This window comes from Fistularia commersonii, chromosome 6 (assembly GCF_037954325.1).
Source record: "Fistularia commersonii isolate RoL2024-O1a breed Wild chromosome 6, RoL_Fcom_v1.0, whole genome shotgun sequence".
In the NCBI taxonomy this organism is placed as follows: Eukaryota; Metazoa; Chordata; class Actinopteri; order Syngnathiformes; family Fistulariidae; genus Fistularia; species Fistularia commersonii.
In genome coordinates, this window is record NC_141289.1 from 19,785,368 (window position 1) to 19,812,989 (window position 27,622).

At 39.8% G+C, this 27,622-nt stretch overlaps 2 protein-coding genes across 4 annotated transcripts; one reads left to right on the forward strand and one right to left on the reverse strand.

Annotated features, from left to right (window-relative positions):
- Positions 1-1,023: 1,023 nt before the first annotated feature.
- On the reverse strand, positions 1,024-5,611 carry LOC147233593 (T-cell ecto-ADP-ribosyltransferase 2-like). 3 transcript variants are annotated; one of them, XM_086148567.1, is made up of 4 exons: positions 5,407-5,611; positions 4,433-4,569; positions 3,166-4,065; positions 1,024-1,798 (listed from the first exon to the last, which is right to left on the reverse strand). In XM_086148567.1, the coding sequence occupies exons 2-4, from the start codon at positions 4,565-4,567 to the stop codon at positions 1,709-1,711; spliced, it is 1,125 nt and encodes a 374-aa protein (XP_086004693.1). In that variant the 5' UTR covers positions 4,568-4,569; positions 5,407-5,611; the 3' UTR covers positions 1,024-1,708. The 3 variants fall into 3 exon arrangements, with proteins under 3 accessions (XP_086004693.1, XP_086004692.1, XP_086004694.1); XM_086148566.1 differs by lacking the exon at positions 5,407-5,611 and having other exon boundaries at positions 4,433-4,624; XM_086148568.1 differs by lacking the exons at positions 1,024-1,798; positions 5,407-5,611 and having other exon boundaries at positions 2,690-4,065; positions 4,433-4,624.
- A 3,395-nt stretch (positions 5,612-9,006) lies between these two features.
- On the forward strand, positions 9,007-26,332 carry LOC147233594 (uncharacterized). The gene is made up of 18 exons (XM_086148562.1): positions 9,007-9,018; positions 10,040-10,114; positions 10,783-10,889; positions 13,641-13,865; positions 13,952-14,032; positions 15,397-15,502; positions 15,579-15,708; positions 17,279-17,522; positions 18,280-18,442; positions 19,465-19,561; positions 19,642-19,704; positions 19,829-20,031; positions 21,336-21,473; positions 23,089-23,276; positions 23,625-23,758; positions 23,822-24,067; positions 25,089-25,248; positions 25,541-26,332. The coding sequence occupies exons 2-18, from the start codon at positions 10,078-10,080 to the stop codon at positions 25,637-25,639; spliced, it is 2,421 nt and encodes an 806-aa protein (XP_086004688.1). The 5' UTR covers positions 9,007-9,018; positions 10,040-10,077; the 3' UTR covers positions 25,640-26,332.
- Positions 26,333-27,622: the final 1,290 nt, after the last annotated feature.

The window sequence follows — 27,622 nt, forward strand, 5'->3', positions numbered from 1 at the left end:
TAGAAAAACGTGTAATTTACTTTTATCGTTCACACGTTTGCATTGCAACCGGATCGTACAAAGGCACAAAACTTTAACAAGTAATTGGTATTGAAAAATATGGTAATGCACTTTGATTAAATTAGACTTATAAAGAAAGGGATTTTTAAACTCTTTACACATCTGCATATAAAAAAAACTGAACTGTCCTGTAAATGTGTAAACTTCATACATAAAACATGCAAATGCTTACAATACACACTGAAAAAGTTTTCGCTGTGATGAGTCTCGTTGTGGCGCCGAATATTATATTCCTTAAATCCAAAAGTTTCCGTAAATAAATAGTTCATTTTTCTTTGAAAATTCTACACTCTTTATCAACTTTTCTCTGTTTTGATAACGACATTTTAGTTGATGAGGGCGTAGCGAGGAGGTGGAGAACAGGGTAGAAACGTGGTAACAAGCAGCAGACGGCGGATGGATACCGTTGTTTGGTCCGTCTCGGTGCGCATCAGTCTTGAATTGCATTTTATTGCTACTTCAACCAACCCTTAATTAAAAAAAAATAATAAATCCATGTCTTTTATGCTTTTTTTCCAAATTATCCCGCGGGCCTGATTGAACCTCCTTGCGGGCCGGTTCTGGCCCGCGGGCCGTACGTTTGACCGTCAGCTATCTGAGTCTTACTGAGATCCACCTCATGAAGTGTTTGATCAAAATGATTAAAAAATAGGTTTTTGAATCTTGTGTCAATCACAATCATTCAGTCAACGTGGACATCAGTGCACTGCGTGTCAGAAGAATTATAGGTTTATATTTATACGCAAGTTATAGCTGATTTTTGCACACAAAAGACTGCATTTACCAAAGACTTTAGACTTGGATTATTTTGACTTTAAAAGTTTGAGAAAATATGAGTTTGCTCATTTTTCCCTGGTTACATCTGCTACCTATAACTTATTAATGTGTGTTAGAAGGGCGTAAAGGTCTTAAATAACTGATCAACACAAAGGTAATATTTTAAATTTATTTACAGAAGGAACAGCAGGAAATGTGCTTTGAAAAAAAAAAAAAAAGGATAGATTTTACAATATTGTTACTTTTTTTTTTTTTCCACGGTGTTCATTGAACGATCGGCTGCGCGCCTTCGTTTATGTTTTTGGAAAGCGCTGCCGTCTGTGGCGAATCAAAAACAAAAAAATTATTTGAATAGTTTTTCCGAGTTAGTGCTTAGCAGTGTTTACACTGAGGCTTGTTCACAGGAGCTTGTTTTTACCCACAAGGAAAACCCGCCACATGCCTTGAGGTGACATTTTTTTTCATTTCTACCGGGCGGATAAAGTTACTTTTGAATCAAAGTCGTGCAAAACTATTCCCAACGAGGAATATATTTTACCATCTTAATATCCTAACTTTGCCACTAGATCAGGGGTCGGCAACCTTTAACACCCAAAGAGCCATTTTGGACCCGGTTTCCTCGGAAAAGAAAACACTGGGAGCCGCAATTACTTTTTGACGTCTAAAATAAAGGTACCACTGTATATATTGCTTTTTATTACCTTTACACTTTGTATAAACAAGTGTGTTGCTTCTGAAATTCTCAAAGTATTACAGAGAAAATTAAATTGTATTTATGTAATGAACTCATTTTGAGCTTTGGGCTTTCAGAGCGTGTAGCGGAGCCGTGACCTGAATTTTAAAAATAAATCAGGAAAAAATCACTCAATCATTAAAAAATAAATATTTGCAAAATATTTTCAGAAATATTTATTTTACCTGGTTGATGGGACTTCTGCTCCTGAACTTCTGCGCACAGCATCTGCAAATCAGGACTTTACCGGCCGGCGGGTATACCGGCTTCCGCCAGTGTGACGTTATTTTGAGCGACGAAAAATAATAAATATAATTTTATTTACTATTTCAAGATCACAATAATCTTCCAACTTAGAACTAAAAGTTAAAAAAAGGAATCAACACAAATGAAATACACTTCAATTAAATATTTATAATTTATTCTCCCAAGCCACTCGGAGCCGCAGTGTAAAGATGAAAGAGCCACATATATCTTGATTTTGGACGGCCTTGCTCTCCGGCTGCATGCGCCGAAGGAACCGACGCTATCAGCATAAACCAGAAAACCTCAAATCAGCTTAAAACCTCAAATCAGCTTTAGCCGCCACACTCTGACGAAGAGGCAGACACCTGATTGTTTGTCCACTCCATCATCTACAAGCAATGACCAAAAGACAGCAGGCAGAACTAGAGGTTGCAGAGATGAAGATGTTGAGGTTCTCTTTGGGAGTGACCAGGATGGAGAGGATCAGGAATGAGTCTATCAGAGGGACGACACATGCTAGATGTTCTGGAGAGAAGGTCAGAGAAGCCAGACTGAGATGGTCGGGTCATGGACAGAGGAGGGATAGAGAATATATTGGTAGACGGATGCTAGAGTCGGAGCTGCCAGGCAAGAGGTCTGGAGGAAGACCAAAGAGAAGATTTATGGACGTGGTGAGAGAAGATATGAAGGTAGTTGGTGTGAGAGAGGAGGATCCAGAGAATAGGGTGAGATGGAGAAGGTGGATTCACTGTGGAGACCCCTGAAGAGAAAAGCCCAAAGGAAAAGAAGAATTTGTCACAGGGGTGCAGGACACGTATGACCGAGACAAAGTGATGACTGAGGAGGATCCAGAGAATAAGGTTAGATGGAGAAAGTTGACTCGCTGTGGCGACACCTGAAGGGAAAAGCCGGAAGAAGAAGAAGAAGAAGAAGAAGAAGAAGAAGAAGACATCGTCTACAAGCTATCAGGAATTGACCAAGTGTTCCCGTAAGAAATGATGCAAATGCTGTCTGAACATGGTTGTATGTTTGGTTTCAAAATGCTCCTGATTGAGTTTTTCTTGTTTACAAATATTGCGCATCTGAGCTACTTCAACCAAAGCTGAATTCGACCGCCATTAATCCATCATTTGGGTTTGAAATGCGACCTGCTGTGTTTAATATTCAACAATAGGTGCGGGTGAATCCAAACAGCGAAAACCAAAACAATGAGGGTCTCCCAAAACATCTGCCTTTTTTGAAGAAACCCAGTTTATGGCTGATTAGCTTTTTTTTTTTTAAAGCTCAATGTGCTCTTGTACCGATAGAAAACCAAATATTCAAGTCCTTCACGACAACCCTCACCATACCTCTACGTGCAGGAGCCTGGCGACGAGCAGCAGGGTGATCAGCACCAGCAGCGCTCCGAGAACCACCACCACGAAGCTCCTCTGCCGGCATCTGACAAGAACCAACGAGCTTATGCTCAGCATCAGAAGGCACAGAAAAATCTGGACGTTGCTCCTGGCAGACCAGTGACTCAACATGGTCTTCAGATAGGTCTCCACGGGTATCTGATTCAGTTTGCAGTTTAAATCCCCCTTCTGCGTTTTGCTGCTCCAGAGCTTGTAGACCACGCCGCACTCCTGGACGTCCTTCTCCACGTGGACTATTTTGAAGGTTTCGTAAGGAGGAATGAGCACCTGACCCTTTCGGTTCGCGGCGGAGTAGTAGGAGATGTCGGCACCGGTGCAGGTGTAGATCTCGAAGCAGGAAAGTTCGGGGTCGGACTCAAGCTGGTTGGTCGACGACGCCAAAGTAAAAGCGCCGAATCGCATGTTTGCGCCGGCGACATCGGAGCGATAACGTTGTCGGGTTCGGAGATACACGGTACTGCAGGAAGACTGGTTCTGATGGAGAATTTGAATGGCGCGCGTCAAGTAGAAGTAAAGGTAGTGAAACTTAAATCCGTAGGTGCCGTAGTTGAGTTTCCCCGTTCTGATCGCCGCGTTGAACTCCCGCCGCAGTCCGTGTTCTTTGGTGTACATGTACAGAACGATGGCGTGATCTTCCTTCAGGTGCCAGTGGATCGGCTTCTTCGCTTCCTTCTTAACCGAAGCCCAAACCCAACTCAGGTTGCTGTTAAAATTCCACTCAAAGGCGCCGAACAGATTGATAACGGCCGCCGCCTCCGACCGGCAGCCCTCGTACATGTCGTCGATGGCGTCCGCCGCCATATCCAGAGCGAGGACGCCGGTTGTGGTCGTTCTCTGCGGAGGGAAATTTAAAAAAGTAGGTGCATCACATTCTACGTGAACTTTACCCTCAGGCACCCAAGAATGTTGTCAAAGCAGTTTTTATGATGATGTAGATTTAAAAAAAAGGACAACAAAAAAAAGCTGTTGGAAGATAAAATCTTAAATTTAGCAAGGAAATTTTGTTTATAAATGAGAGGAAATTTTCTGAAATTAGCCACGACATTTCCAAGCCAATTGGACATTTCTGAGACACGCTTTGCCGATCTGGAAGACGATTCTCAATATTGATCATAAAAAAAAAAAAAGTTTTTTTTCCACAAATCGATGACGGGAACAAACATGTTTTCATGTTTTCATGCACGAGACCGAAAGAGCGCACCTGGGCAGCTTCCCGGGGCCACCATGGGGCCAGAAAGGAGTCGGGATACAAGAAGAAGCCCACGGACAGCAGCGTCCACACGGACACCAGGATTCCCAGGGGTTTCTTTCTGACGGGCATCCAGTCGAGCGTCATATCTGAATGGAAAGGACAGACCAGGATCATCCAACGCAAACCAGCTTTGTAACACTTCATTTCCCGACATTGCAGGTAAATAATATTTTAAAAAATAATAATATGTAGATAATATAATAATATATGCTTTTTTTTTTTTTTTTTTTTTACTGTCTATACAATTTTCTACTATTATTTATTATCGTCTATTTTTCTTGTAACTCAGGCACAGCAATTTCCTTTGGGATGAAAAAAGTTGGTCTTATCTCATCACAATGTTTTTTATTTGGATAAAAGATATGATAAATATACTCCACGGACTTTTTTTTTTTTTTACTGTTCATACAATTTTCTACTATTATTTATTATTATTACTAATATTATTATTATTATTTATTACTATTATTTATTATTCTACTATTACTATTATTATATTATTTTTCTTGTAAATCAGGCACAACAATTTCCTTTGGGATAAATAAAGTTGGTCTTATCTCATCACAATGTTTTTTGTTTAGATAAAAGATATGATAAATATGCTCCACTGCCTTTTTTTTTTTTTTTTTTTTTTTTTACTGTTTATACAATTTTCTACTATTATTTAGTATTGCTATATTTCTCTTGTAACTCAGGCACAACAATTTCCTTTGGGATTATCAAAGTTGTTCTTATTTTTACCACAATGTTTTTTGTTTAGATAAAAGATATGATAAATATGCTCCACTGCCTTTTTTTTTTTTTTTTTTCTTAACACAAATTGTTACCGCATCTTAATCATTTGGTTTTGAACAATCCCTTGTTTTTAATCTCCTCGTGCCATTACTTCTCAGCGTTCGGCCAAATCAATCAGGTTAACTTACCTCTTTCAAGGCATCCAACTCCCAAGACGTTTGCGAGCGAGACCAGACTTTCAGTTTTATCTTTTAGGTTCTTTGGGAGGAGCAGACGTGAAAGAAACGCGGTTGCAGAAGGTGTGAAGTTGTAAAGTCGGTTAAAATATTCATTATTAGCCGTCTACGTGCATTGTTTTCTTACTAAATCTGAGTGAGGCGGTTGTCGCCGCTCTCCCGGGTTTGGAGCGTCTGCATGTGGCGACACTCGTAAATCCTGCCTGACGGCTCTCGGCTGGCAGAGGGTTGGAGGGCGTGAAGGAGCATCGAATCGGCTTCGTTAGACTTCCCAAAATATTTCTATACATCGAGGCAGACGCTCGCGCGCACGAGTCAAAACTGCTTGCATGGCTGCATTTTCTTTGGATTTACATGGATATCCGTACCGTGGATGCAGCGCTTTTAAGAATTGTAATGCTTTTCTATTCAAAGTGCGCTTCGATGCCGTCATTTAAGTTCGATGAAGGAATCAAGCAAATCGACAGCTGCACCTGCAACGAAGAGCAAGTCAACACTTGACTTTGCGCTAAATCTCCCAGGAGAATTACTAGTTGTTACCAAAATTACCGCAACAAATAGGTTTTGATGTTGGTTTGGGCTGCGGTGATGCATTTAGGGACTTTTTGCATCACTATCACCATATTATGATCTGTGCTCTGCTACCTTTTGTCAATGTGTTTTGTTTTTTTTTGTATAAAAGCAGCAACCCGGCAAGAAACATTTATGAAGATTTCTAATCAATACTTGAAATGAATGAATGTCGTTCTCAACAGTGCTTGAGGAAACTAAATTAACCAAAAATTGTCTCATTTGAGAAACGTTTTTGTCAGTTGTATTATTTCTTTTGCTTCGTCAAATTTTGTTAAAAGAAAAAAAGACAGAGTTAAGGGAGAGGTTTTAAGTCATAACATGTTGAAGAAAAAATCCGACAGAATGGTTTTCAATTAAAATAGAACTCCCAGAATCAACTGACTAATTAAATATAAATATAATACACATATAAATGTGCACCCAGGTTCTGCACAATGACCAAGGAGTAATCAGTGACTTTCTATGTTAATTTAATTTAATGAAATAAAAAAATAAAGAGGAAAATAATCAAAACCTGTGACACATTTCCTCTGCAGCAGTTCGTCGCCTCCGGCTGAAAATGACAAGAATTACTATAATAGTAGTTTACAAAAAAGGTACTTTAGAGAATACTATAATAATATGCGGTATATACAAACATTAGTATTAGAAGTTAGTATTATAGTCTCACCTTACAATAATTAGGTGCACGAATAAAAAACTAAAAGCAAAGCCAATCCTAACAGACAGGAGAATATTGATTCTAATCTGCTATGATACACTTGAGGACTCAAAGGAAACACAGAAGTGCTTCAATCCACGTAGCTTTAGAAGACGGCGAGGACGAGTCAACCCAAAGCGAGGCCTCAGACGTTCAACCTCCGCTGCCACTCCTGCTTCTGCCACATCCTGGTGGCTGCTGTTTTAAGGCTGGTGACGTCAAAAGGACAATCCATCCTGCAGACAGTAACATTTCAAGATGTTTGCACTCCACCCCCCCGGCCCCCAGTATGGCCACTGGAAGGAGGACACCCGACAAAGCCATACCGGACAAAATGTCTACGTGCTCTCGAGTATTTTTCGAGTTTGGAGCCAAATTGCATATTTTTCTGCTCCATTGACTTCCTGGTGAAATTTTCAGAAACAACAACACGAAGTGGCCGAACTGGTTGAAGGAGCCGGGTTACAGACAAACTCCCAAGATGGATTTGAAACCGGTTCATGTTTGTTTTTGGGTTGGTTTTTTTGGTAGCTTCTATTGCCCTATTATCTTTTTTTGGTAACTTGTACTTTTTATTTTGAACATTTATTTAACTCCACCACAGTCATCAATCGATTCATCAATTGATTGATTACTCTCATTCACACACATTTATTCTGTCTTGTTGTGACTAACCTTCATTTCTCTCCTTTCCAGAGCATACCTCCACCTCTCTAGATGTTCCTCAACCTGTTCCATGCTCTCACTACAGATCACCATGTCATCTGCAAGCATCCAACACCTATCAAATACTTCGGTTTCATTAATCAGATTTGATCAGGGACGGTTTAGAATTTGGCACTGAGATCTAAAAGGGGCGGTACAGAGATTCAACCCTGATCTGATGCGAGTAAAAGGTCGTTTGTAACTTTGACCTCTGCTGCTTCCGTGTTGCTACGCCTTCTGGAGCCTGACTGGAAAACTTGGAATATCCCTTTGTTATACAGTGATCACTCACTATAACGCGGTTTACTTTTCACGGTTTCGCCTCTTCACGGATTTGCAAAAGTCACTCCGCTTCTTCTCTACCTGTGCGTCAATAACGTTGCAGTTTAATATGTACACGTACGGAAAACAGCTTGCCGAATTTACATGACGTACGTGCAAATTCTCTTGCGATTTCGAGTTTCTCTAAAGCCCATAATGTTGACAAAACGCTCTGGAGCGACAAAAGGGCCCAAAAGGCAGCGGAAGATGCTATCTATCGCAGATAAAGTTAAACTTCTGGACATGCTAAGGGAAGGTAAAAGCTATGCGGCTGTAGGTCGGCATTACAGAATGAATGAATCTTCCGTTCGTTCACTAAAGAAGGAAGAAAAAAACATAAGTACGACAGCAGCAAGAAGTTTTAATAAGGATGCAAAAAGGGTTGCAACTGTCCGCAATTTTTTATTCATCATCATTTTTAATTTTCTCCCGTTTAATCCAATGACTGGGGTCGCGGTGGGCGGAGCTAATCTCTGCAATTTGAAGCCTTCTGTTCACATTGAGGATTAAAATTATTATTTGACAGTACAGTACAGAAGTTATTTGTTGAAAAAAACGTTTCTAAAGTACAGTACTTTTATTTGTGAAACAAATGATTGAGCCTGTAAAATGGTTTGTTCTTTCTTTTCAATGTATAATAGAGTATTTAATTGTATAATAATTGTAAAAAAAAAAAGAAGGTTTCTACTTCACGGATTTTGCCTTTCACGGCTTCTTTTTGGAACGTAAACCCTTGAAAAACAAGGGTTTACCACACAGAACTTTACATAAATGACAATATCGCTGGCTCAAGAATCTTCGTGAGGAATGGAAGGTTAGCAATGTTCTATCGATAGCTAAAACCTCTGGCCCTGCGTAGATACCCTGAGGCTTTTAAAGTATCCGACCAAACTGTCCTTTTTGGTGGAATGGATTGTTTCTCAATGCAACTCCTCGGCGGACATACTTTTAAGTCAAACCGAATGATACCCTCTTTGGAATCTTAATATTTTGTCAAAAAATATAATTCTAACCGGCAGATAACCTCGGTATTCATCTGAAAAATGCAACTTCAGCGGGCAAATGTACTCAGGTGAAGCTCTTTGACTCAAGCCGTCTGCATTGTTAGAAAATGACGCCACGGATCCGCCTCTTTCAGCAAAAAAAAAAAAAGACAAAACCAATAACCAGTTTTGTGCGTCAGAACAATTCGAGCATCTTCTGCTGATTTTCTGCTCAACAACGAGCTTCCACACTCCCTCGTCGCCCCGGCAGGAGCTCAGACGGTAAGACGACCCCTGCGTTTCTTAAAACATCTCCAAAACCAAAATTTACTTCCAAATGACCTCAAAATGTGACGATTAGGAAAGAAAACGCTGATTCCGGCAAAATGTGATGAGGACGATTTAGCAGGTGAATTGATTTAGAAACCAAATTATCTCGAAAGTCAAAATAATAAAAATTTGACTGATCCAGACAAACAATTTTTTTTAATTTTTATTTCAATTACGTGTCTGTCAACCTAGTTGTAGTTTGTTGTAAAATGTCTGGTTTAACAGGGGAAGGGAATAAAAATCAGTCCAAAAGAAGTTTTTCATTAGTCAAGAGTGACTTTGGCTCTTGGGGGAACAAATTCAAACCAATGAAAAAGATAAGATAAGATAAGATAAGATAAGATAAGATAAGATAAGATAAGATAAGATAAGATAAGATAAGATAAGATAAGATAAGATAAGATGAGATGAGATGATATAAGATAAGATAAGATAAGATAAGATAAGAACAACTTTATTAATCCCGAAGGAAATTGTTGTGCCAGAGTTATAGAAAAAATAACAGTAATAAATAATAAAAAGAAAAAGGCAGAATAAGAAATAAAAATAAACTATAAAGTGTCTCGGTGAAACTATGAAGTGTCTTAGTAAACAAGTGATAAAACTATAAGTGTCTTAGTAACAAGTGAGGTAAGGAGTGCACAATAGTATGATAATATAGTATGATAATTAAAACGTAACAAACACACTCGCTGAGAAAATAATAATGGAAAGAAAATGGGAAGAAAAAAATGAAAAAGAAATGTGATGTGATTTTCTCTCAGGCTATATTCCACATCATCATCTGGTTAAACTGGATTGCGCTGGGAGGTTTTGCAGCTGGAGCATTCTGTACATTCGCCTGTGCATTCCAACCATTGTGTGCGTCGCAAAGCTAAAACTTGTATTTCCAGATAGCTGAGAAATATTCACATCGTCAACATTATCATCTCGTTTTCGGCTAACTTAACTTTGTTACCCTTTTCATCCTCAGATCTTATAACCTTTTCCGGCAGGTTGGAGTTCAGCCTGATGGAGACGTCCGCTGCTCTGCTGCTGTTACTGATCAGTACGTTTCCCACCTCCTGACAACACTGTTATTTATACATATATAAATATAAAGAAAATAAAATCACATATTTTCTAAAACCGGTGGTTAAATCTATTTTCGAATGTGGGATTGAATTCGTTGTTTGGGTTTTTGGGGAGGCAGGAATCGCTATCGTACTCATTTAATATTTGCATTCAATTGCAAGAAATGGAAAAATTAAAGTCTAACGATAAAAAAATATGCTTTAAAATCAAGATCAATGATCAAAAACGGGATGAAAATGCTTTAGTTCACTGGGGTGTCAGTGAAAAATCCTTGGACATTTGCTGAAATTAACAAAGGACCTGCAAAAATTGCACAAAAAATGTATATATTCAGAAATAATTTACCAGGAAACCACTTGAAAATGTCTGTAAATCACAAAAACGTGACAAACTTTTGGAAAAAAAACAACAAAAAAAAACCCCTAAGATTTCTTTAAGGATCCACTTATGTATCGGGAGATACTGTGTTTATAATCCTCCTTGTTATATTTTATTCTGACATATCTTGAAGCAGCACATTGGAAAAGATCAGTTTGGCCATTTTTGTAAACGGACGCTCAGGATGTAGAAGAAAGAACGACAGATTGGATTTTCTGCTTGATAACGTCCACTAATCTTCTCCTTCTCGCTGGAACTCGACAGTCATTTCCGGCCAACATGGCGTCGCTCGGTCCTTCCGGAGCGGCGACGTCTTTGACATCAGTTCCTGCCCGCTGACAGTTTTCGGACAAACGTACCAGCGGCTGGAGGTGGGTTGGTTAACTCTGTCGATAATTGAGTTTGTTCATTTCCCGCCGGTTGAAACTCGATAAATTCCGATGAGCGATTTCACCAAAATGCCATTTTTCCATCCCGATCCCATTCACATCTGCTGGGCGGGTGCAGAAACGTAAAATATGGAAAGAAATCAAAGAGCAAAGGATGGATTATCTTGTAAATTCTGGATTTGAGTCATGAAATGCTATTTATGATTTTTTTTATTTCTTTTTCATATATATATATATATATATATATATATATATATTTTATATTTATTATATTTATATTTAGTATATATATATATATTTATATGTCTTATATTTTTAAATATTTATATTTATATTTTTAAATATATAAATTGGTCTTTATAATTTTTCACATCTGCAGGGCGGGTGTAAAAAAGTAAAATATGGAAAGAAATCAAAGAGCAAAGGCTGGATTATCTTGTAAATTCTGGATTTGAGTCATGAAATGCTATTTATGATTTTTTTTACTTCTTTTTCATATATATATATATATATATATATTTTTTATATTTATTATATTTATATCTATATTTATTATATATATTTATATATCTTATATTTTCAAATATTTATATTTATATTTTTAAATATATATATTGGTCTTTATATTTTTTCAGAATAAGAATAAGAACAACTGTATTTAGCCCGAAGGAAATTGTTGTGCTAGAGTTACAAGAAAAATATAACAATAATAATTATAAATAAAACATTAATAAATTTGTACATTTGTATATTTTCTGTCTTATACCTCTGACCCAGAGATGCTGCAACTGTTGTGTCGCTCCTGCTTTTTAAGGTGGTTTTTGTCTGGTTTGATTCCACTGAACCTGAGAGCTGCTAACCCTAAATTTCCTAATTTAGGGTTAGAATATTCGAAATCTTCTTGTCTCAGCAACCAGACCCTCGTCCAAGAGGGTTCTTCAGTTCTAATGACCTGTCGGGAGTTCACAAATAGAACTGCCAGGTTTTTGGGCGGGTCTAGATTATGGCGGTTTGTTACGTAAATGGGAGCGTTGAGGGTTGTTATGCTAACGATGGGGACGTATTGGAACGAAAGAGCAACTTGGTGGGACGATCTGGACTGGAATGTGAAAAAGTAAAGCTAAACAAAAGAGTGAAACCTGTTGGATGACATGAACTGAGGCTCATGTGGACGTCAGCAGGGGCTGCTTCTGGTGGAGGCTCTTTCCTGGTTGTTTGGAGGGCGCAGAAGGTCCTGGTCCATCTTGGTACTGATCCCAGTAAGGGGTTGTACCTTTGTGAAAGGTCGTGTCTGAGGCTCCTCCTCTGCTCAGAGATGTTTTAGATGCCTAAGACGGCTTTCTCGATTTCTTCTCTTCTCTCGAACCTTCTGTCTTCTCTGGACAGAATTCGGATATTTGCCGTCTTCAAACGAATGGCCCTTGTCCTTCAGATGGAGGTGGACTGCAGAGTCCTGTCCTGAAGAAGTGGCTTTCCTCTGTTGGACCAAATTTTTGTGCAGAAGTTTTTTGGTCACTCCAATGTAGACGTCATCACATTGGGAAACTCCCTGTCGGTCATTAGGGCTGAAGAAGCCGATCGGACGAGGGGCTGTAACGTCTTCAAGCGAAGAAATGCAAGTCCAGTTGCCAAGACAAGAAGATTTGGACAAGAATTCACCAAGACCTGGATGACTGAGAACTCAGTTTGAAAATCTACTACAATAAATTACTAGAAACCTTTAAAACACACATGAAAATGAATTGCAAACTTAAATAAACCAAAATATCCAGACAGAAAACAGGGCGCCTGGTAAAAAGAGACCAATGGAGAATACGTAAAGGCCCTTGTCCTTCAGGTCTAGGTGGACCGCAGAGTCCTGTCCTGAAGCGGCGGCTCTCCTGTGTCGGGCCGTCCGTTCGTGCAGAGGTTTTCTGGTCTCCAAACGTAGACGTCATCACAATCCTCAGTGCAAGTGACACCACGTTCTCCATCTTGTGCCTGGGGGTTTTGTCCTTGGGGTGCACCGCTTATTGCCTCTGGGTGTTGTGGGTTTGAAATGTACTGTTTGTTGAACAGTTTTGCCGAAACACCGGCAACATACGGTACGATCACGTTCTTTCGTTTGTTGTTGGACGTTCCTGAGAACCTCCACAGATACTCTGTGTAATGACATTAAAAGTCTCGGATCCTCAAAAATTAATTCTAGCATGAAAACAAAACAATAAGCATCTCTGTCTTCTTTTGAACGTCCTGACAATCCAGAGCAGGGGTGGGCAAACTACGGCCCGCGGGCCAAAGCCGGCCCGTTGGTCTTTTTAATCCGGCCCGTCAAAGATTGGTACAGAAGTCATACTTGATGTGAATGATTGGATGATTGGATCAATGAATATGGGAGCTCAAACAGGAGAATATTTCATTTTTGGGCCGAATGACACAGATTAGCTTTGTGATTTAGCCTTTACTGTGGACAAACTGACACATAAATGAGCTGGACGTGAAGCTACAAGGGAAAAAACTGGTTTGTGCATAAAATGCAGCAAACATCTGAGCCTTCAAAAGCGAGCTGGTTTTATTTTTGAAGCAAATGTCAAATCCTTTTTTTTCTTATATATATATCGTATCTTCAGATATGTATCGACAGATGTATTCCATCTGTCAAATTTTAAAAGTCAATGCCAAAAAGTTTGCCCACCCCTGATCTAGAGGATATCTAAATAAAACTCAATTTTCGGCGCCGGTCCGTGTTCGCAGGTCACCTTAGCCGACGCCAAGCTCAGGGTGTGTTTCCAGAACTCTCCGGAAGAAGGACCAGGAGACTGCGTGCAGCTCGGAGGGCAGATCGGCGCCACCGCCGTCCATGTCGATGCACGTCAGACCCGCAGGAATGCTGAAATCCGCCGGCTTTTTCAGCATTATGAAGTCGATTCTCCCTGCGGGGTGGCGGTTACCCTGCGGGACGCCAGGCGGCGAGCGCACGTGAGTCACCATCGGTTCGTTGGTTTGACTCGGAATCCTCTAGAAGCTCTTTTTTCTGACAGACTGCCTCTTTTCCGCATCTCCAGGCCTCGATTTATTTAGAAAACTACGGCAAACACTCGGCCCTTGGCATAAAAACCACAGCTCACTACCAGACACAAAAAATCGTAAGTACTCCCCGGATCTTGGATCTTGGGGCTCTCGACTATTTATTTTATTTTCTGTTTGGATTCTGAACACCAGCTCGGACAAATCTTTTTCAATATTGACATTTTCATAGTGAACCCTTACTTTTAGCGGCTGTTACGTTCCGATATCCCCAAGTAGACGTGGTATTTACAGATATATTTACCCTCAACGAACCTTTTACCAACCTCCCTGCACGTATGCTTTGCTGCCGTTTTTTAGCGCTCTAGGCAACAATTGCTGCCTCTGCTTTTTTAACCTGGTTGAAAATGGTTTCATAAACTGCGATGGGCATCAAGTAACAGAACCGATCTGTATCGTCGTCCCAATCTTGCGACTTACACTGCTCAAAAAAGATTCAAGATTCAAAACGTTTATCGTCGCATGTACAGTGTAGAAAGGTGGTTCCCTGTACTGTGCTGTCCGCAGTGCATTGGGATATGTGCAGGTACAAGAGTATAAACATTATTATAAATGATATTTATGATTAGAGATATGAAAAAATAAAGGGAGCACTAAAATAACACATCCTGGTTGTAAATGAATGAAATATTCTTATGAAATACTTTGTTCTTTACATTGTTGACAACAAAATTACCCAAAAATGATCAATGGAGATCAAATGTAGGTGTCTGGATTTCTAAAGGAGTAAAGGGGCAGTAAAGGAGATCTCTTACTTTATTTATTTTATAAAATTAATTTTAGTTACATTTTCCTATATTTTCTACAGTTTTTTTCTTCTTAGGCAAGAATATGGAGTTCATCCCAAAAATATACTGAAAAAAAAAAAAAAAAACGCAAAAGGACTCACGAGAACCGAATTAACCGAATTTTTTTTTTTTTTGCTGATGCTAGAATTCTTTTCTTGTGTATTACTATTGTCTCACAAATATATTTTACTTTTTATTTTTTATTTTCTTTATTTTGTTTTACCCTTGATTTGTTTTATTATTGTTTTATTTCACACACTGAATTTTTCTATCACACTCGGGGAAAAACATCCGGAAGATTTAATGAAAAAAAAAATCAGCCAAATATAATTTCATAACAGGGAATTATATTTTTTCTAGCTAGTTTACATAACATAATATACAAATTCAGACGCGCATCCAAAAAAAAACCACGCATCTCTGTATTTATGTTTTATCCCGTGTGAAAAATGAGATGATGCATTTTTGCATGAAATATTATATTACATTACATTACATTACATTGCATTTGGCAGACGCTTTTATCCAAAGCGACTTACAATTATAACAAACATAAGTTGCATTTCACTTCTAACGTGTAACATAAATGTGAACACACTTGAACTCATATTTTTCCTGGTCTTGTTTCCCCGCAGTCGCTGAAGTACTTTGTCGCGGGTGAGAAGTTCTTGCATCGCACAGCATCTACGAAAAAAGCCAGAAAAGGAGTTTATTATGACATCAGCGGATGCAGAGGTGAAGGTGAGTTCAACCCAACCGCCGGCAGCGACGGCAGAGGAAGTTTCGTGCCCGACCGTGGACGTCTTCTTCCTTCCAGGACAAGTTCTCCACGCTGGACGTTCTGAGGAGGACAGGGACTCCTGCGCCACGCTGTCCTGCAGCAAAGACCTGCAATTCAGCCGGACCTCCAACTGTCCCCCTGGAGGGGTTTGCCAAGGCAACAACAGGTGAGCAGGTCGTCCTGAAAACAAGTCTACATACATGTGCTTTGACGAAATGATTCAGAGGTTCGGGTCAGAGGTCAAAATAATCTACAGTATACCCTTGTTTTTCGCGGGGGTTACGTTCCAAAAAGAACCCGTGATAGGCAAAATCCGTGAAGTAGAAACCTTTTTTTTTAATTAAATACTCTATTATACATTGCTGCTGTCGTCCTTATGTTTTTTTCTTCCTTCTTTATGGAACGAACGGATGATTCATTCATTCCGTAATGCCGACCTACAGCCGCGTAGCTTTTACCTTCCTTTAGCATGTCCAGAAGTTTAACTTTATCTGCGATAGATAGCATCTTCCGCTGCCTTTTGGGCCCTTTTGTCGCTCCAGAGCGTTTTGTCAACATTATGGGTTTTAGAGAAACTCGAAATTGCGAGAGAATTTGCACGTACGTCATGTAAATTCGGCAAGCTGTTTTCCGTACGTGTACATATTAAACTGCGACGTTATTGACGCACAGGTAGAGAAGAAGCGGAGTGACTTTTTAGCCAATCAGAATGCAGAACACAATGCACGATGCTAATCCGTGAAGAAGCGAAACCGTGAAAAGTAAACCGCGTTATAGCGAGGGATCACTGTATTCCCAAGTGGGCCAGACTGGCAAAATCATGGTATATAACTCAAAAACAAGAACTTCAGCATGAAAAGAAAAAAAATGAAATGGTTATATTTATCAGTGATATTTTTCATTGAACTTCACCACTTTTAAATTGTTTTTGTTTCAAAACGGCTGGATTTTCACATTAACTGTTCAAATATCGAGAAGAGACGTGCGGTGAGGCCACCGACTGTTGAGCCTCAACGTGAATCGTGCAATGACGGACGACAGCTGGGATCCTCTGAACTAAGACCGTACTGTTGTCTCTCTGTATGTCGCTATTAAAATGTCTAAACACTTTTGCTTTATGAACTACATTTCCAATTTGTCAACAACTATATTCGTGCTACCAGTTTCTTGTGCTGAGCGACCATAAAACAGCTGCGAAGGGCCACTAAGTGAGGCATGCAGTTCTCCTGCCTCATGGTAGGGGGCGCTTGTAATTCCAGGGAGTTAGCAAGTCAAATGCAGCCGTCCATTTATTTTTTGTCCTCCCCTCACTTTCAAAATGGAGGATTACATATCCAAATTTAGACCACTTTCTAAATTGGACATTATATCGAAGCAGGAAGTTATTAAAGGCCGACCAATGCCAGAGCTAATCTGCCAGTCCAATGGTCAAAGAAGCTACTCTGTAGGTTTCATATAGTTGTGTAGTTGTATAGTTGTTCATATAGTAATATAATTCTCTAATTGAGATGAAGTCAGTGTGTTACTAGTTTTTTATGCTGAGCGACTGCCAGGAGCCACCAAGTGAGGCACGCAGTTCTCCTGCCTCATGGTAGGGGGCGCTGTTGAGCCATGACCCTCACCGCACATCACTGATTTGAATGCAATATAGTAATCATCTATGTTTTGTATCATTCTATATTTTACAGTGGATGATGTCACTGAAAAATCACACTTTGTCTTGATGTGTCCGCCAGTTGCGTGGCTCCTCAGCTGTGCTCCGTCGTCGGCAGCTCGGTCATAAGCTTCTCCGGCGAGCTTTCCTCCGTCTCCACCCGCTGCGTCTACAGCCTGTTGAGGCCGGACGCCGGCTCGCAGTTTGAGCTGCTGGCTGGATTCCGGGAAAGACGACGGACAGACGTGGCGCTTTTGGATCACTTGATTCTCTCGGTGCCAGAGTCAAAAACTACTGTCTTCTTGGAGCAAGGAGGGAGAGTCCAGGTGCGTTAGCGCGAGGGGAAAATAAAATAAGACGCAAACACTGCCTTAAAAATTTGAAATTAATATGGTTTAATGACTGCATTTAAAAGTACTGATTTGTAATAAGTCGTAAAATAAGAACAACTGAGAATAAGAACACCTTTATTCATCCTGAAGGAAATTGTTGTGCCAGAGTTTCGAGTAAAACATAACAATAATAAATAATAGTAGGAATTTGTATAAACAGTAAAAAAAAAAAAAAGAAAAAAAGGGGGGGGAGAATAAGAAATACAAATAACACTATAAAGTGTCAAAGTCAAGGCTATAAAGTGTTTTAAGGTCTTAAAAAGTACAAAGATTTGAATATTCCCTTCGGCTTAAGGAAGAGGAATTAAATAGTCTGATAAAAAGCCTCGACACAAACATGGTATGTTTGTGTGTGTGTGTATATATATATAATTACTTTAAGTACATTAAATAATTGGATTTTATTTCAATATACATCAAATTAAGGTCTTAAGTGCAAAGATTTAAAGATTCCCCGCAGCTGAAGGAAGAGGAATTAAAAACTCTGATAGCCTCAGGCAGGAATAATACTCTTGCAAGAGCAGCCATTATGTTTTTTTTTTTTTTTTTGACTGTTGTCATGCTATTGTTAAACCTGTTATGCGAAAAAAAAAAAAGCACGTTTAAAATGCCTCCGGTATCATATGCCTGTTTTTTTTTTTCATCAAAATATACTGAATTAGCATGTTCTGTATCTGTTTCCTGTGCTCAGTTACAGACAGGCGACGACGTAACAACCTTCACCGAAGCCAGTCGGCTGATCCCAGGTCTGTCGCTCAGGACGGACCGGGCCGGAGTCGTCCTGGAGATAAACCGTCCTATATCGTCTCAAAAGATCACCGTCGTCTTCGACGGCCGGTCAGCCCATGTATCAGGTAGACAAGAGTCTTTTTTTTAAAAAAGGTTAACATTTTCAACCAACTCTCACACTTTTCCAAATCCTTGTCGTTGAGAGACAGAAAATAACGCCTGAAAAACAAGTGTCACATCTTTACAGTGATAATATGTTTAAAAAAATGTTAATTGTCTGCTAGTTGGGCTCTTGTTTCACCATCATCCAAGGGTGTTGGTAAAGTTCTGCTCAATTGGGACAAAATAAACTGTACTGAAAGAAATTCAATGCGCTGTGACAAAAACATACGATATTGTCAATGCAGAGCTATTATATTTTAATAAGCCTCTAAAGGCTTATTTTCGCACCAAAGAAGGGGACCTCTTGTTGAATATACCTAAATTTATTGATGATTTTAAATAAAATGCTAACCTGTTGACACTTTCAAGGTTGATATTTATATCATAACCTGAATATAAGTTGCGCCGGCTAAAAATTACTAAATAAATCTATGTGTACATAAATAGGCTGCACTTGTCTTTAAGCCGCAGGTGTTATAGAAACATTTTTTTTTACATTAATTGAATACATGCCGGTAACATCCACAAATGTGTGCTATAAATGCTTTTTTCCAAATAGTACCAGTTATGAGGTAAAGTCCATCCATCCATCCATTTTCTATCCCCACTTTGTCCAACTCCTGGCTATCTTGGTCTTCCTCCTGCGCACTAAAGCGATAAAGTCGTCTTCTTCGCAGTCGGAGTTGAACGGCCTCAGAATTTTACGCTCGTTTTATCGGCCCGATGTGACCTGGATAAATGTTTTGGCGGCGTGAAGCTTGTTCGTCCAAAAAAATCCATAAATTAGCTGCGTTGTTGTTGAACCAGCAGTGCTCAAAGCGTGGGGAAAAAAATACTAGCTCATAATCCCAGAAATGACGATATATGTTGTATATTACTGAATTATTTTGTTCCTCATGGGTCGAGGTGAGTTTAAAACCCCGAGTTCCCTGCAGCTCAGCAGCTCAGACTGATAGATGTTTATTTTCCTCCACCTTCCCTGCAGCTCTGGGTGGAACAGCAGCATCAGGCCTGTGCGGAAGCCTCTCCGATCCCACCAACATCCCCGATTTGACTCCCGACTTGGACTACAGCCCCCCTGAGTATACCTCCGCTCACAACCAGAGCTTCCCGCTGCTCCTCGGGCTTTTTTGAATTTACTTGGCTGTTTCCCTCCCTCTAGCTGTGACAGAGAATACACCCAGGAGCCGGACGATACTGTGGATTGTGATGCCATGACTGCTCAGTAAGAACACACACCAAAAGACTGCGTACACTCCAACACTGGCCATGTTTAAGCTCGGTTTATCCGAATACCCTAAAACATGTCATGATTGAAGTCGCAACTCACCTTATTTGTCCTCTCTCAGCTGCAAACTCCTGAACCAGGATCCCTTCGCCGCCTGCCACAGCAGCACCGACCCAGCGCCCTACGTCCAGGCCTGCGTCAACACTTTGTGTCAATACCCGGCGGCCGACGGCCTGCGGTGTCAGATGCTAGAGGCGTACGAAAAGGCTTGCGCCATGAACGTCAGCACCAGGATGGAGGACTGGAGGTCAAAGGCCGGCTGCTGTAAGTGAAGGGCTGGAGTGAAATCATCAGCCTTCAGCTGAATGTATCCTGCAGCGTTTTACGAGGAGGAACGGGCAATACTCAAATCCATCACCAAGAAACAGTAAAACTGTTTCGCCCGGAATGGAAATAATCATAATGAATGCTGTAATTTATCCAGTCTTACAGATATGTAGATTATAATCTCTGACGTATGTCATTATTTGGACTAGTCCAGCAAACCCGCGGCTCTCCAATGCGGCTCCTTATGACTTTTGAAAATAACAAGTATTACGTTATTTACCAAACAAGTAAATAACAAGTTTGGACATGAACAGAGACTGTTCATGTCCAAACCATCTCAGTCATCACTTTGTCTCGGTCATACATGTCCTGCACCCCTGTGACAAATTCTTCCTCTCCTTTGGGCTTTTCCCTTCAGGGGTCTCCACAGCCAATCAACCTTCTCCATCTAACCCTATTCTCTGTATCCTTCTCTCTCACACTAACAACCTTCATATCCTCTCTCAATGACATCCATCAATCTTCTCTTTGGTCTTCCTCTAGACCCCCAATTCCAACATTGGTCTACCAATATATTCACTCTTCCCTCCTCTGTCCATGACCCAACCATCTCTGACCTTCTCTACAAAACTTCTAACAAGTGCCGTCCCTCTGATGGACTCTTGATCCTCTCCATCCTGGTCACTTCCAAAGAGAACCTCAACATCTTCATCTCTGTGACCTCCAACTCTGCCTCTTGTCTTTTGGTCATTGTTACTGTTTGTAGACCAGGAGTTGGAACAGAAGATCACATGCATATAGCCTCTGCCTAGTTCAGGATGGATGCTGGATCACACTTCTTCTTGCATGCAAGACCTTTCGAGCAAAGAGTAGCCTCTTCCTCAAATGCATACCGCAGACATGTGGATAAGCGTCTACCTATTTTTTGCTCGAAACCTCATACATGCGAGAAGTGTTTTGTTGTATGTAAAATAAATCATCTTTTCTTTTTGGAGCACTTTAGGGGTGCACATTTTTCAAAACTCTACTGTTTGTACATCATCTCACCACCATCCCCTCCACCTTTCCTTTCCTTCTGGCTGATGTTCTTGAAGCACTTGAAATCCTCCACCTTCTTGATCTCCACTCCCTGCATCCTCACCGTTCCTCCTTGGTTCCTCTCATTCACACATATATATTCATCCAAATGGCTCTTTGAGTGGAAAAGTTTAGCAACCCCCTAGTCAAGTGCTTCTCCTTCATCTGGATCTGCTGTATTTTGCATGTGGTGCAGAATGATGGTTTCATTTGTTCTTGTCTAGCCCCAGAGTCTGGAGATCTCTGTCAGAACAAGCAGTGTGCGGACCATGAGTTCTGCGCTGAGGTCGGCCCTGGAGAAACACGCTGCTTCTGCAGGGCCATCTTTGCCTCCAAGTTCAGGAAAAGGGAGAACAGATACGGTACGGAGAGTGTATTTCTAAATCTGTGTTTGCTAATTATTATTTCTGTTTCTGTGTGTTTGGCGCTCCAGCTAGGAAAGAAATGGGAGATTTTTTTTTATTTTTTTTTGATGAGTCAGGAGGGGGAAAAAAGATTTTGTATTTAAAATTTTAAGGACGTCTGCATGGATTTTTTTTTTTTATACCGTCATGGCCAAAAGTTTTGAGAATGACACAGCCATAGAAACATCTGGCAAACACCTAAAAACCCTGAAGGAACAGACTTTGTGAAAGTGTCATTCTCAAAACTTTTGGCCATGATTGTAGAGATGAATTTATGGAAAGCGTTAGTTAAATTATTCTTAACATGATTTTGTGGTTTTGAACAAGGTTTCAATAATAGTCTCTCTACTAGTCTTTACTTTTCATCCAGACTTGGCTTAAAAAAATACCAGGATCCCTTTTTACGTATTTTTAAACTTTATTTTCTTACAGTAGATCAGGCCAGGCATGCAGTAGATCATGAGATTTATTTTTTCTGTTCCTTCCATAAAGAACTCAGAATGTCCTCCCAAATATTCAAGTGAATAACCATATGATCAAAAGCGCTGAAGAGGTCAAACATCTAGGTGTCATATTGGTGCCTTAACTAAAATCGTATTAAAAAGACCTGTAATGCCCTGAAGTTCAACATTTCTAACTTTCGACATATCAGGAACGCGCTATCACTAGAAGCTGCAAAGTCCTACCTTGATGCCATGATCATATCCCACATTTTATATTGCATATCATCCTGGTCGCAGGCTAACCTAACAACCCTAAAATCTCTGAGATCTTTACATAATCAAGCCCTAAAAATTCTTGATAAAAAAACCAAGGCACTATCATCATTGCCATATTTTGGGAAAATATAAATTATTAAGTTTTGACAACTTGATCAGGTACTCTGATATCCGTCTGGTCCACAAAATCTTCCATAACGCCGCCCCACCTCCTCTTAAGACCTCCATCAAGCCTCGCTCCCGACTCACAAGTCCAGTGCTAAGGTCGGTGTCCAGAGGAGACTGTAATGTTCCTAAAAGAAAGTCTGCCTTTTCACAATCTGCCTTTTCCTGGAAAGCCATAAAAGAATGGAATGGGCTTCCAGACAATCATAAGAACATGACTGATTTTCACACCTTTACACGGGCCGTTAAATATTGGATTCAGGAGCACCAAACATGCTAACGCTAGCAATGCCAGACAGGTATTTTGCCATCAGATGTTTCCCTTCTGGGTATCTGATGGCCCCCAGATGACCAAAGTAACAATATCACAACAATAGCACTTTCAACTTGCAAAATACATATTTTATTGCCTGTTTATATATTGTACAGTTATTTTATTGCCTATCTGTATATTTTATATATATTGTCTATTTTATACAGTTTTATATTTGTAATGTCCAGGACTACAGATGGAAATTAGCTATGAGCTACAATCTGGTACAAACATCTCTGCCTCTGTGCTTAATGTATTTGTACACTGTCCTAATAAACTTCTAAACAAACAAACAAACTTTAAATGAGGATCGAAAAACAGCTTCACAAGAAGAAAATTTGTTTTTTGCCGTGATGTAATTTTCTATCATCTCCAGGTCAACTCACGGCCTGCGGGAATGGCTCCGCTTCCATCACGCTGGTGGGATGTCTTCTGCAGGAGGACGGCCTCCAATACGGCGACCTGCACCTGAAGGACCAGACGTGCTCGGGTAAGCTGGACTCCACCACCAACATGTTGACCTTCAGCTTTGACCTGGACAGGCTCTGTGGGACAGAAATCACGGTGGGGTCGATGTGATGAATGAAATCATTTAGAAACCGCTTCTTTCTTTTTTCCCGTCTATAAACTGAATTCTAGCATTCATAATCATATATTTTCAACTTGTAATGCAGGCTTTTGGATCACTTTTTTTTTGTTTTTCTGTGAAATTTTAATATAATTATCAAGGCATTTATTGATGTGAATGCAAACCACTGAATCTCTTGATAGCGGATCAGCTGAGCAAAGCCGTGATGTCAACAGCGCCCCCTTGTGTTCCAGAATCATCATTTTGATCACGTCAGATCCATTTTCCATGGTTTCGATCCCTTTTGTGACGATGTTTCTTTCTGCATGAATATCCAAATGCAGACGGACAGCAGAGGCACTTACTACAAGAATGCCGTTTTATCCAGCAACAACGTCCACCACGACCCCGTGCAGATCGACTTCTCCTGCTTCTTCCCTCGGGAGATGATGGACATGACGCTCAGGATGTTCGACAGGTGAGGCGCTGTCATGGTCTCTCGGTTGGACTCGGACGTGACTTCCGTGTCTTTGTCCTTCAGTTCTGTGAAGCACGAGGTCACCGCTGGAATCTGGAACTATACCCTGAAGATGGACGCCTACCTCGACTCCGGACGCACAAACCCGGTCACACCCACCACCGACGTCATTGTCAGCCAAAGGGTTTGGCTGGAGGTGACGACGGAGGGTTTGGACCATCGGTTCGTTGCCGTAGTGACTGACTCCTGCAAAGCATCCAACCAGCCAACACCTGATGAGGGTGTGTCCCATCCCCTCATCCGTGACGGGTGAGAAATGCCCATCGACAAAATATCCAGACGATTCTTATGTGACCGCATGTATATAATTTTATCTCGATGGTTTTCTGGTTTAAAAAAACCCTGTTAATTGCTGATCATATATTTTTTTTTTTTTACCACTCAAAGAGCCATTTAGACCCGTTTGCCCACAGTAAAGAAAACACCGGGAGCCACACAACCGTTTTGAAATTTAAAATGAATTAACACGGCATATAATGTTTTTTTTTGTTTTTGTCTTTATGCTAGGTATGAAAAAAATAGGTGTTGCATTTTTTTGAATCAATGAACAACTGCAGAGAAAATGTAATGACATTTCTGCATGTTCATTTTGAACACTGAACTCTGAAGACGTTGGATTGAAGGTTATTTTGAAGCAAAACACTCAATGTCTATTTGAGTTCTTCTTGTAGTTGTGAAAAAAAAAAAGCCGGAATTAAATTATCTGGCGGCAGCAAACCAAAAATGGCTTCCTCTCTTTCTGTCCTGTCATCCTTTTACTGGCACTTATTAAGAGTGACAAAAATATTTAAACGCATTTTATTTAGATGTTACAAGATCGCCATCATCTTCAAATTTAAAATGACATTTGAAAATTGAATTAACTAAAATAAAATACATTTTCATGAAATACTCGTCAATCGTTAACAGATGACAATTATGATCTGTAGAGAGAGCAGGGAACAAAAAAAGCTGACATATTTAACGGTAATTCCATTTAAAGATGCCGCTAATTGAAATGAATTGGTGGCCCTCTTTGAAAACACAACAATTTAAAGAGAAAAAAGAAATCCCTCCCTGCCACCTGAGAAGACTTTATCTGAAAATGCCAACAAGAGAAGAACCATCTCACTGACAATGCAGTCCTTTTCTGGGCACAGACGATTCATATGTTTTAAATACAAAATATATTTAGAAAAGAATAATATGAACCCACTAGTAGAGAAGGTCTCGTTTTTTTTTCCTCTATCGGTGTGAGCGCGTGATGATGTCATTTCCTGTTTGTGAGCAGCTGTGCAGTTCCTAACCCCTCCAAGGCGACTGTGGTGGGAAATGGACTGGGACTGTCCAACTACTTCTCTTTCAACTTGTTCAAGTTCTCCGGAGAAGACAACTTCTACGTGCACTGCAGAGTCCGGCTGTGCCACTTGGACAGTGATACCTGCATCCCTGTAAGCATTTTAGCTGGAACCGTGTAGAAATGATCAAATTTAAGAAACAGACATATTTACTTACAAACAATTTATTCATGTATTTAAAAAAAAAACAACTTCAGTGTCAAAATATAAAGGTTTCTGAAACAGTGTTAATCTGTCAGCAGGAATAATGAGCCAGAATATTTTGTGTGTAACCTGAAGGAGATGAGAATGGTCATGAAATTGGAAGCAAAATAACATTAGCACGTCCCGCGGGTTAGGAGATCATAAAGCTTGTGATTACCCAAATCTTTTAATATTCACACAGACCTGTGACCCAGAGAGCAGGAAGAGGCGGCGCAGATCTCCTGGCTGCAAATACCCGGATGCAAACACAGCCTTCATCTCGATGACCTGGACTGTTTAGAGGCTTCCGTGACTTCATGGTCGATCAAAGCTGTTATATTTAGTTATTGCTGCGCTGGAACACATCACCTGTCACGTCTCATTAGCTTTTATTTTAGCTCCTGTGAGCCTTTTATTCCTCATACAATGACATTACGCCGTTCTCTTTTGTGTCTGAGTTCTCTACACTTTGTACTTTATGAGGCAGTGATTAACTTCTATATATAAATTTAGGTGTTACTGATCCAGAAACAGCTGCGAAACATTCAAGGTATATTTACAAAAGTATTTATTTTAACTTCATATATTTAACAGAGGCTTGGTATATCTATATTACTTGTATTTTACCAATTATTTAATTCAAGTCATCTAATTAATAATAGAGAAAATTAATACCAGTGATAATTTTGTATTTATCTTTGTTTAATCAAAACACATTTATTTGTTTATGACAGTTGATGCATGAAACACACCCTTTATTGAGCTAATGATACTTCAACCAATCAAGGTAAATTTTATATTTTCTGAAAAAGAATAAATATAGAAAAGAAACTTTGCGATTTTATTTTAACAAGTGATTTTAAAATATTGGGATTTTAAAAATTCTTACTGAAATCATTCTTGAAGGTAAGGGGAAATAATTAGAATTTTTCAATTTGGAAAATGTGAATTGGCTTTTATGTTGCAATTCGTTTCACAGATTGAGACTGTCAACATTCAGTGACATTAAAAAAAAAAAAAAAAAATGTTGTCATCTTAAAATCTTGTCATGAGTATTGTCTGAGCTAACTGTTCATTAAAAACTGTCTTACTCAATAAGGTCATTTCCTCAATTTAAAAATACAGATCATGAGTGTTTTGATTTATTGAAAACCAGCAAGCCTTGAAACTGATATTTTTCCGTCATCATAGTTAAAATATTATTATTATTTACATTATTTTATTACATTATTTACACAAACATAGTGTTGGTTTACAGCGACACCTAGCGGCGGATGGTGGTACTGAAATCCGAACGCGTGAGCGCAATGAGGGGCGCTGATTGGACAAGAGACGCGCGAGTGATTGCACTAACAAGGCGCAGGTGTCAAGACAACGGAAATGGAGAAACAAACCAAATTGACGAAGCTCATAAAGAGGAGAAGACGCGGGTAGAAAGTAACTGACTGAAGGTACGTGGAAAAAAGCGGACTTTATTAAGTATATTTTGAAGCTTTTTAAACCGTAGCTTGATAGTACGGTCTTATAAGTGACTGGTAGTTCTGACACGCTTGACAGAAGGTTCTAGATAAAAATTAGCATAACATCTTCAGAAGGCATTCGCGTTTGCTTTAAATTTTTTTTTCCTTGAAGGGAGAGATAATTTACTCTAGTCCCGCTCTTAAAACACCATTATCATGTACATTTTCTATATATTCTGAATGTAACTTAATTGTTTTTTTGTAGAATTACCCGTTCGAATTGACGTCGGAGTTTCCGTTCGCTGCCGCTAGGTGGCGCTGTCCTGCCCCGTGGGACGACGTGATGACGCCATCGGCGGCGTTGTTGATGTCAGATCTGGTGTCCCGTCACAGATACGCTTGAGACGGATCTGATCAACGCTATCGATCAGTCCGAAACGGCGAGAGTTATCGATCAGTTCCAAGCGAGGAGTTCACCGGCTATCCGTTGGGACATTTAGAGGTGAGATGAAATATTTTAAGTCTTTTTTTGGCCTCACTTGTTGCAAACTAAGTGGTGTTTCTGCGTGAGAAACGCCTTGTACTTTGCGAGGTAACCGGCAGTGGAAAATAAGAGATAAATAAAAGTAATTGTTCTGCTTGATTCAAGTAAAAACGATCTGTTCAAGAAAACAGTGATGAGGGTTTTTTAAATGGTTTTGCCTGACTAAAAATATACAATGCTTAATAAACAAAAGTACTCGATGAAAATAGCCCGCAATGTCTTGATCATATCTACTTGGTATAACTATATATATATATATATATATATATATATATATATA